The sequence below is a fragment of the Pocillopora verrucosa genome, chromosome 2 (genome assembly GCF_036669915.1).
Source record: "Pocillopora verrucosa isolate sample1 chromosome 2, ASM3666991v2, whole genome shotgun sequence".
Classification (NCBI taxonomy): Eukaryota; Metazoa; Cnidaria; class Anthozoa; order Scleractinia; family Pocilloporidae; genus Pocillopora; species Pocillopora verrucosa.
In genome coordinates this window covers 9,469,488-9,480,368 of record NC_089313.1, presented here as the reverse complement: position 1 = coordinate 9,480,368, position 10,881 = coordinate 9,469,488, and the positions used below count along the sequence as shown (strand labels likewise).

Sequence of the window (10,881 nt, the reverse complement as noted above, 5' to 3'; positions counted from 1 at the left end):
GACCTGCCCTGCAGAAAACCAAATTGGTTTTTGTTTATCACGTCTAGGTTATGCCAAAAGGATGTTATCCTATTTTGTACAATTTTTTCGCTGATCTTGCATACGATAGAGGTAAGTGAGATTGGACGGTAGTTTTCTCTCAAGTGTTTAGAACCTTTCTTATGGAGTGGAACAATATCTGCTGACCTTCAGTCTTCGGGCAAATGCCCTAGCTGGAAAGATTTGTTTACCAAATATGAGATCGAAGGAGTTAACTCCGATGCGCACGATCTTAAAATTACTTGTGAAATACGATCTGGTGCCGGGGACTTGTTCGGTTTGAGGGACTTGAGACATTACTTCGCCAGAAATGCAGGAAATAACATTGAGTTTCTCGCTGACTGTAGGTTCTAAGGAAGGCATATTTGCGAGGTCTTCAGTAGTGAATACAGAGGAAAAGTACGAGTTTAAGCTGCTAGCAATGCTAGAATCATCTGTCAAGACTTCGTCGCCAACATTTAAGGATACTTAATTATTAGTACCATTGCGTTTACGCTTAACGTAATTCCAGAAAGGCTAAGAATCACCACTGAAGTCAAGTTCCGAAGCCATGTTAATGATGTAAGTCCAGCGAGCTTGGTTGCATTCTCTTTTCACAGCATTGTTGAGCTTTCGGTATTTCTCCCAAAGGACGGGGTTGGCACTTTTTCGAGCTTTGCTATAAAGCGATTTCTTTTTCCTGCACAGGTTAATGAGGTCCTTTGTTATCCAAGGTGCGTTACTTTTTCTCTTGCTTTGACACAAGGGAATACATTGATCCATAGCTGTAAACATCAAGTCTTTCCAGCAGGACCAGTTATAATCAATGTCATCATCGAAAAAGGCACAGCTCCAAGGAATATAAGATAATAAAGACTTCAAATGTGTCCAGTCAGTCTTGCTGTACGAATAGAGAAGCTTCTGGGATTTACGCTGTACATAAGGCGAGCAGAGGATCCTGAAACTAAGGGATCTGTGATCAGAAAAACAATCTCCAACGAGTAATCGATCCACAATATCCGGCGAAGTTGAAATAACTAAGTCCAGAATATTCTGATTCCTTGTAGGCGCTCTGACTAATTGCGTTAAGAAATTATCCTGGATTATGTCAATTAAATGAACATAAATATCTGATTGATGCAGAGTTCTATTGCATGACCAGTCAATGTCCGGCAGGTTAAAATCTCCGAGCAGAATTAATTCGGCTGTTGAATTCAATTCTTGAATACAGATCCGGAGGTCTTCTAAAGGCTTTGTATCTCCTCCAGGGGGCCGATAGAACACACCAAGGGTAATCCGCCGCTTGTGAGAGAAGAGCAAGTCGATGAAAAGCAATTCGAATCACACTGATGAGTTATGCGAAGAGTAGGTGGAATGCAATCTCGAAATGCAATTAACACACCACCGCCATGACGGCCACTGGTCATACGATCTTTCCTGAAGACAGTGTAGTGTGAAGGGAAAATTTCGGAGTCGAGAATGGAATGGTCCAAATGCGTCTCAGTTAGTACAATTAAATCGTAGTTCCTCTGAGACATTTCCAACTCAAGTAGGTCGAGTTTGTTGACGATACTGCGAGCGTTTGCATAAAATGTGTGAAGCCCGCGGAGGTTAAATCCATCTTGTTGTGGCTCCGGGTTTGCAGCGCTGGAGTTAACTGGGCCAGGGTTTGGATTAATATCACCACTTCTCATTAGAAATGATCTTTGGAAGCTTGAGACAGAGTTTGGATAGTAGGCAACTCTCGAGGATGAAAACCCTTTGCGACTGATAGTCGGTGTGTAATGGCGGCCGCATCGTGTTTGGTTGTAGGCAACAGCTCGGTCAAACAGTCCAATCGACGGTCCATGAATCACATCAGAAGTTATACATACCTCCTTATGGCATTGATAGATGTCAACAGTGATATCTTTTAATCTTATGATATCCTGTCCAAAAGACTTGAAAAGAAAATTGACTACATACAGCTTCCAAATGTCCACCCTCTCAAAAAGATTCTTAGTAGCACTCAAAGGAAATGTACAGCACACGGTTTGGTGATGAGGTAGTTTGTTTTGGCCCTGCTGCGACCAAATCAGTGTCATAAGATCCCATTAAGGTGAACCATCTCATAAAGCTTGGCTCAACTCTACATTAGGACTGCGTCCTACAAATGCAATAACTTATAAGCAATAAAAACCCTTGAATATAAAATAAAAAATATTGGAACAAAACCCAGGACAAAACGATAATAAAGAGTGTACTTATTAAGCATTTCGGAACTAACAAGAGCTTTACTACCTGAATGGAACTAGTCCCCTGAATTTTTGATGTAAACAGAATTTTTTTGTGGGGTCATTCACATGCTTCAAACTCAGTGCTTGCATTATTCTTACTGGCCTTCACTGTATGTCTCTTCGTGGCCAATAATGGCAAAGCATGTTACTCCACTTTTCACAGATTTAGGAGTCCATGGAAACACTAAGGGTAAATGTGTTCTTCGCATCCTCTCTCCACCAGGTAAATGTGCTTCACAAATCCTTGTACTTGATGCATCTTGCGTTAAATTGGTGTTCCTTGTCAATCGTTTGTACTCTTTTCTAACCTTCTCATCACTTAGTAGTGTGTAAAACTTTAATTTTGGACTGTTTCCCCAGTTGTTGGAACAGTTTGGAACACAACAACCACAATTTATTATCTTGTACTGCTTGGCTCACAAGTACTGTCCCCCAAAACAGTTCCATTATTCAGTACCTCTGAAAAACTTGACCCTTTAGATAATTTGATTTTGTTTTTGAAGGTGATTTGCAAACATGGAGGAATGAAACGCTTCCATTTTCCTCTTTTATTTTTTAAGGCCTGAAGTTGGAAATGTTTCCTTTTGATATATAGATCCTGTGACAAAAACTGTAACTTTGATAATAAGCAATGGAAAAAGTCACTAAGCTATGGGAAAGTTCAGACATCCATAAACAACACATGATAACTGATAGACTTGTTGATATATACTAAAGAATAATTATAGATACATGGTATCCAATTTCTTGGAACTTTTCATGAACTAGTTAACTCCCAAGATCTCATTCGTTATTCTCCTCACTGTCTACTATACAATTCTTATGATATTAACTCAGAGAATTTGGTATTGGATCAACTAATAATCCACTATTAATACTTTTCCTTATTCTCGTCACTTCTCCACCTGATATTGTATCAATGTGGTGAGTAGAAATTCTGTTATGGTCACTCGTGGGAGTTAAAGGGTCAAAGTTTTGATAAAGAGGTGGTGTGTTTGTTTTGGTCGAAGATGATGGTGTTGTTTAGACAGCAATGACTCAACTATAAAAATAGGTACCCAATGGGTACATGAGTCTACAGTGAAGGTGAGTTATTTGTGAGTAACATGTTTCGTCTAGCTGTGTCAAGAAACGAAAACATGGTTGTACTCATAGCTGGTTTGAAAAGAATACACAACAAATTGCATAGGCTCATGATAACATTACTTGAAGGAAAAATATTACTTTCAAAATGATGTTGATCTAGCGAGGGAGCAGCATAGGATGCACACATTACCCTACCTGTAATTTACAACTTCAAAGTTGTTCAGAATGGTGACTTACACTGTAGGGTAGAAGACTACAAACAAAACTGAACATGTTACATGAAAGTCAGGAAGTAAGAAATATCTTCAGTGGGCATTGCAAGCAACACCTTCATAATTCAGTTATAAAGAACGTTTGAACATGCAATTTTAAAAAAATCAACAAATAACTGATTGGTATCAGGGAGAAGTTTCAGAGTCAACAAATTGCTTGGAGCATTGAGAGCAGCATATAAACACGCTTTTATGTTGGTGTTTAGGTTGTAAAGTCTTTAGCATCTTACAAGCTTTGTACCAAGGAGACAACTTTTATTTTTCAGTTGTACGAGATGTTCTGTCTTCGTAGACTTAAGGCCACTTGTTATGATGTCCTCTGTTAGAGGCTGGTCATGTGGTAAACCAAGTGCTTGCAACAACATCTTGGAACATTGTTATGGTAAGACGAGCATTGTTGTCTTCTTCAATGAAGGCTTGAATATAACATGTTTTCTTGCACTTTTCAACTTTCTGCGTAAAACTGCACTTTGTGCATTTTGTTGACTTGCACTCTGTCAATTATTTTACTTTTGCTTTACTTTGATGCCAATAAATTCAGCTTGCGTTGTTTTTGTGAGGAACATATCGGGCAAGTCAGTAAAAGTGAAGAACAGTTCCCAAAAGATACTGTTGGCTGTCTGTCGGCCGTCTGTCGGCCATCTGTTGGCCAACTGTTGGCCAACTGTTGGCCGACTGTTGCCTGTCTGTCTCTCTTGATATTTGTCACTTCTCTTTATGCTTTTTACTATCATTTCTTCATTATACGTTCATGGTGTATCTAATCCTGCCACGGCTCTCTTGGTTGCTTTTAATGGTGACAGTCACAACATCCCTGATCAAAACCACTGTTTTAGTCATCACTTCAGTACAAGCTCATCAATTCCGTCATGTTGGAAGACGAGACCTGGACTCAAACTCGTCAAACTAACTTTGTGTGCAGGTTATTTGGTTCTTTTGTCTGGAGATGTTAGTCTCAACTCTGGGCCTGCTAATAAACTGAATGACGTTGTCAAACTCCATGGACTCAAGTTTGTTCACCAAAACGTACAGAGCCTGGGCGATACAATTGATCAGCTTTGCCTTTTATTACAAGAGCTCCATTCAGGCAGACAAATAATAACTCTGTCTGAGACCTGGATCAAGCCTGACAGGAGTGACAGTGAATACTAATTACCAGGTTATAGACTTTTTTGATAGGACAGAAAGGGCAATCATGGTAGAGTTGGTGTGTTTGTTCACGATGCCTTAGTGGTTACACAGAGGGATGATCTCAAATTGGATACCGTAGAAGGAACATGACTGGAAATTGCTGTTCCTAAATCATGCAGCTTTCTTGTTGGATCGATCGTATTTCACCGTATTACAATAAGGACTTTATGGTTAAGCTAAATGGTATGTTAGACACTGCCTCATCAGAGGGCAAAGAGATGCTCCTTTTTGGTGACTTCAATTGCTGTTTTATGTCTAGTCACCGAAATGACACCGATTGTAAACAACTCAAATCACTTTTCAGGAGTCTAAATATCAAGCAGCTAATCAATCAGCCCACAAGGATTACTAAAACCTTGAAGTCTCTGATTGACTTAGTTGCGGTCAACTGCCCGCAAAATGTGTGTGTTGGGAGTAGTTTCTACGCATTTAAGTGACCACTAACTGGTTTCTTGTGTTTGCGAATTAAACTGGAAAAGAGCACCCTCTCAAGTCAAGACCTTCAGAAATTATGCATTTTAATGTTGACGCCTTTTGAAAAGACCTGAAAGGTGTTAACGGCTCATCGAAGAAAGTGGTGGCGATCTCAAATCATTTTGGAGGACGATGAAGAAAATCCTGCCGGTGAAAAAAAGTTACATCTCCAAACATTTAAATAAACGGCCTTGTGTCTTCAGACAAGCAATGCATTGCCAACGCATTCAATAAGTTTTTCGCATCCACCGCAAGCAAATTAATGGCGACTTTACGGTCAACTTGCGGTCATAATCAACGTGATTCCAATACTTCTGTCCGTCAATATCCGCCATTCAATTTTCTAGAGATCTCTGAGGAGTTTGTTCTGTCGCAGTGACGTAGCCTGAAATCTGGGAAGGCTGAGGGTTTGGACCGCATACCGACGCGCCTTTTAAAACATTCTGCGGATATTGTAGTCAAGCCTGTGACGTTCATTATCAACACTTCGTTGCGAACTGCCAAAGTTCCTTGTGACTGGAAATCTGCGCGGGTCATTCCACTTTTTAAAAAGGGAAAGGCTGATGAGATGGGCAATTATCACCCAATTTCCATTTTACCTGTTCTATCCAAGGTTTTAGAACGGACTGTACATATCCAAATGTACAGATATCTTCAGCAAAACAAGATCTTGAGTCCTTATCAGCGCAGGTTTCAGAAGTGTCACTTGACAGAATTGGCTGCTCTTAGTTTCTCTGATAATATTCGTAGGAACATGGGCCAAGGTCAATTAATTGGTGCTGTTTTCGTATAACTTTCGACACTGTGGATCATGCAGTACTTCTCAACAAGCTTTCCAATTTGTGGATTGTGGATAAAGAGCATGGTTGGTTTACGGACTACCTGTCGAACTGCACCCAGATTGTTGAGTTTCAAGGGGTGACTTCTACTCCGGAAGCCATCTCCCTTGGAGTGCCTCAAGGTTCTATCCTCAGTCCACTTTTGTTTATTCTACACAATGATTTTCCGGAGGTAGTGTCCGAATGCAATATTTTGAAGTACGCTGATGACATTGTTTTATACTGCTCATCCTCCAAAGCCTCTGTGGCTTTCTTTCAATAGTCTGTTTATTTACGTAACAAAAACTTACGCTGTGCTTTTGGAACTGCCCCTAGATTATCTGTTGTAAACTCTTTTTCTATTACTTTAAATAATAATGTTATTGAGTGGGTTTTTCACTTCACTAATCTCAGTGTTGTTTATTTCGCAGAAACACATAATGCTTGAAATCGAAAACTCAATTAAACCAGTAAGGGAGGTTTTCTGCAAACAGAAAATACGCTAAGAACAAGTAAAATTACAATATACACAAATACAATAAAACCTCACCGACTGTTCGAGCTTAGGGTTTCTAAGAACATCGATAATTCACTGTAACAAATATCTCAACATGAACACAACAATTTTCCTTCCAAAAGCACATGGGGGATTGCCCATATGTTTTACGTAAAAACATAGGCCCGTGATGGGAGCTACACCGGCCCCTAAATGAAATCTACACAAACTATTTCATTTACAAAAGCTATCTGCTACCAGTGCAATTAACGTGAAATAACGCGAAGCCACTCAACATAAGCAATATAAACTAACTGTCCATTTCTTAAACTAATGTCATTAGGTGCCAGCATAAATACTCCTAATTATGTCACCGTCCATATGGATCCACACCGGTTCAAGGCATGTTGCAAATGTCAAATGCCATGCCCATTGTTGGTCAATAAAGTCAGATCAGAGTCTGCGTCAACTGCAACTTTGGAATGCTGCGCAGATACATCAATAACATCAAGGTACTACTTGCAAGTGCAATCACAGAATCACCAGATGATTCTAAATAACTAAGAACTCGACAACACAGCTTCGTAATTGGTCGTAAGAGGGTAGTCACTGTCATTGTCATTTCCCTCTGTCTTTGACGCTTCATGCGGGTCATGACAGTGGAACTGGTCTTAACTCTTGCAGAACGCACAAGCCCATCTTCACTAGGAAAGACCTCTATGACCCGTGCAAGTGGTCACTGTCCTCTGGGAAAGTTCTTGTCAGCTAACAGAACGACATCTCCCACTTTCAGATTTCCTTTGGTTCGTTCCATTTCTTTCATTCCTGAAGGGTTGGGAGATATTCACTAATCCACTGTTTCTAAAGAGATTTGACAAGTATTGCACTTGTCTCCACTGGCGTTGAAAGTACAGATCTTCTTTGTCGAAAATTTGTGGTGGCAAACTGGAACATGGTCGCAAGTGTAACAGATGGTTTGGGGTCAAGGGTTCTTCATTCATAACATCATTACTGTTTCACGTCGAGGGTCTACTGTTGAGGATGTTGGTCGCTTCAGTTAACACAGTGTGAAGCACTTCGTCACAGACCACTTGTTCCTTCAACAAGGCCTTCAAGATTTGGTGCACGGACCTGATCATTCTTTCCCATGCTCCTCCCATATGGCTTGCCCCAGGTGGATTGAAGATTCACTGAATTCCTCTTTGAGCACAGAATCCATCGATCCTTTGCTGATTCCATTCTTTGATCGCTTCTTTCAACTCCTTGTCTGCTTTAGTTAAGTTCGTTCCACAGTCGCTCCTGATCACCTCGGGGCATCCTCTCAGGCAAATGAATCTCCTCAATGCATTGATCATAGAATTTGTATTCAAGGCATTTGCAACTTCAATGTGTATGGCCCGGACTGACAAGCACGTGAAAATACATCCATATCTCTTGACTCTACTTCTTCTCTGCTTCACTTCTATGGGGCCATAAAGATCCACCCCGACATATGTGAATGGAGGTTTATGTGGGGTAATCCTATTGTCGGGCAACTTTGCCATGAACTGCTCTCCAGTGGGTGCCTTTCGTTTTTGGCAATCAACACACTTTCACAATACACGTCGTACTGCGGAGCATCCCTTTATGACCCAAAACACAAAAATAGCACGGATCCCTGGCCCATATGGCCCACACTCCTGTGGTTGTGCCGGATAATTAGCTCTGTTACATGGTGATCATTGGGTAGAATGCAAGGATACTTCAAAGCTTCATCTATAGGAGCACTTTCTAGTCTTCCACCAACTGCCAGCAGCCCATTTCTTAAATTAGGATTCAATTGGAATATCGAGGCGTCCTCTCTCTTTAGTGTCTCCTTCATCAACCGTTTGTTTGCGCCAGGCGAGGTGTTACTGAGTGCCTCAAACACCTTTGGAAAGGTCGCTTTCTGGACCTGTTGAACAGTTTCCTCTTCAGCCTTCTGCAGCTCAAGTATGTTTAGTTTTCCAACTATGTCTTCTGAACTAATAAGAGGAGAAGCATCATCTACTTTCTGCTTGCAAACTTTACTCTGGAGAAACTTCTTGTAACGTAACATCCAAGCAAACACTCTCTTCAATTTCCACCATGAAGAGTAGTGATGTATCAAACCTCCTATTAAATCTCATACAGCAACAGTGGTATAGATTCGGTTTTCCTTTCTAACTCCAGGATCGCTATCTTTCAAGGGGGGCACTTCAATCATTGCTGGCCAGTCAGTTTCCTCTTTCCAAAGGAATACTGGACCGTTTAACCACTGCCTGTTCTTCATCATCTCATCAAGCCTCAAGCCTTTGGATGCATCGTCTGCTGGATTCTCATCTCAGTTGACGTATCTCCAATCTGAGGTGGACGATATGCTACAGATCATGGTAAGGAGATTTGACTCAAAGGTATGAAACTGCTTGGTGTTACTTTTAAGGCATTTAAATATTGTAGTAGAGTCTGTCCATTACTTCACTCGATCTATCTTGATTTTAACCTCTTGACTTATGATTTGGTACAGCTTAACTGAGATAACTGCTGCTGATAATTCTAACCTTGGAATAGTGATCTCATGCATGGGGGCCAGTCGTGCCTTTTCCAAAACAAAGCTACAATGGATTCTGTCAAAGACATCAACAAAGCATAGGTAGGCTGCTGCTCCATACCCTACACAAGATCCATCAGAGAAAATGTGCAGCTGGACATTCTTTGTTTCGCCAAAGTCCTTTGGCTTAAAACATCGTTCAATTTGAAATGCCTGTAACCACTGAACCCTTTCTTGTTCATTAATGACACCGTCCCATCCCACCTTCTTCCGACAAAGTTCTTGTAGTAATAGCTTGGCCTTCATTATGAAGGGGGAGATGAAACCAAGTGGATCAAATAATGAACTAACAGCTGGCAGCACTCCACATCTGGTCATTGGTTTCTCTTCCAGTAATTGCTGAACTTTGGCTGACACCTCCCAGACGAATTTGTCAGTCTCCACATTCCACTTTAAACCAAGCGTGCATGTGGTAGGCAAATCTTCTATTTCCTGGTTGACCACTGAACTTGCTCTTTCAGATTGTGGTATTTCAGCCAACACCTCCCGGTCATTACTTAACCACTTTGTTAACCTGAAGCCACCTTTCGCCGGCAATTCTCTAAGTTGTGAAGACAGCCTCATTGCAATCTCTGGTGAACTTACAGACTTCATCAAATCGTCGACATACATGTTTTTCTTCACGGTTTGGGCTGTCACAGGGTCGAATTCTGATTGATAAATCGATGCTGTTTTCATTAGGGAAAAGTTTGCACAAGCTGGAGACAAGGTCGCTCCAAATAGATGTTTCACCATACAGTACTCTCGTGGTTCCTCGTTCAGGTCACCAGTGGGCCACCATAGGAATGCATCACGGTCTTTAGGCTCAACGTAAACTTGATGGAACATAGCCTCAATGGCGGCTGCCATAGCAATAGGTTCTTGGCGAAACCTGATCTACACTCCAACTAACGGATTCATCAAGTCAGGGCCTTGTAACAATTGCTGATTAAGGGAGGTTCCATGATACTTTGCACCACAATCAAAGACCACTCTGACTTTTCATGGTTTCAGCAGATGTGTCACAGGATGATGTGGAAGGTACCAAACTGGGCGATCTCTCACGTCTAACTCTTCCCTTTGAACTCTCTGGGCATGCCCCCTAACTATGTACTCTTGCATCGTGCTTCGGTACTTCATAAGTAACTCTCCATCTTTAAGCAGTCGTTTCTTCAAAAGTTGTAACCTTTGTTCTGCCATTGCTTTATTGTTGGGGAGATAAGGTAATTCTTCTCGCCATGGCAGAGCAACTTGAAAGTGGTCACCCACTCTTTGTTGGGATTGTTCCACCTTGTCTAAGGCTTTGTTGTCTTCAAAGGATGGTAGGGTATCTATTCCAATGGCAGAGTCACCAAAATCAGTTTTCCAAAGTCGCTCGAGTTGGCGATGTAAGATTTCATCATCTGTGTCGTGTTTAACATTTTCCTTTAGCTGAAGGACATTCACATGAATTTGAAGTTCTTCTTCATTGCTTTCTGGGCCTTTCACGCTACTAACAGCCCGTTCCTGCTCCTTAGTGACATCTGCATTTCTTTCCACTAAACCAGTTTCACTATCAAGGCGAGTTCCATTACACAAATGTTCAAACGGCTCAATGTTGGAGTGGACTCCCCTTTGCGTCAACTGACTTTCCTTTGTGCGGATAAAATTCACTGAACAACCA

At 41.2% G+C, this 10,881-nt stretch overlaps 1 protein-coding gene and 1 pseudogene across 1 annotated transcript; one reads left to right on the top strand and one right to left on the bottom strand.

Annotated features, from left to right (window-relative positions):
• The first annotated feature begins 4,369 nt into the window (after positions 1–4,369).
• LOC131799595 (uncharacterized) lies at positions 4,370–5,453 on the top strand (annotated as a pseudogene).
• Positions 5,454–7,818: 2,365 nt separating this feature from the next.
• On the bottom strand, positions 7,819–10,088 carry LOC136279222 (uncharacterized). Its single transcript, XM_066162820.1, has 3 exons — positions 9,190–10,088; positions 8,343–8,634; positions 7,819–8,196 (listed from the first exon to the last, which is right to left on the bottom strand). Exons 1-3 carry the CDS (start codon positions 10,086–10,088, stop codon positions 7,819–7,821), a joined length of 1,569 nt encoding a protein of 522 aa, XP_066018917.1.
• Positions 10,089–10,881: the final 793 nt, after the last annotated feature.

Bases quoted from the DNA above. Each gene is read 5' to 3' on its own strand.
- LOC136279222 (XM_066162820.1), bottom strand. From the start codon at position 10,088: ATGGCAGCCGCCATTGAGGCTATGTTCCATCAAGTTTACGTTGAGCCT. The intron at 8,635-9,189 runs GTTAGAATTATC...TCCTCTTATTAG, and splicing joins CATGAGATCACTATTCCAAG to TTCAGAAGACATAGTTGGAA. The intron at 8,197-8,342 runs GTAACAGAGCTA...CAAAAACGAAAG, and splicing joins TTCTACCCAATGATCACCAT to GCACCCACTGGAGAGCAGTT.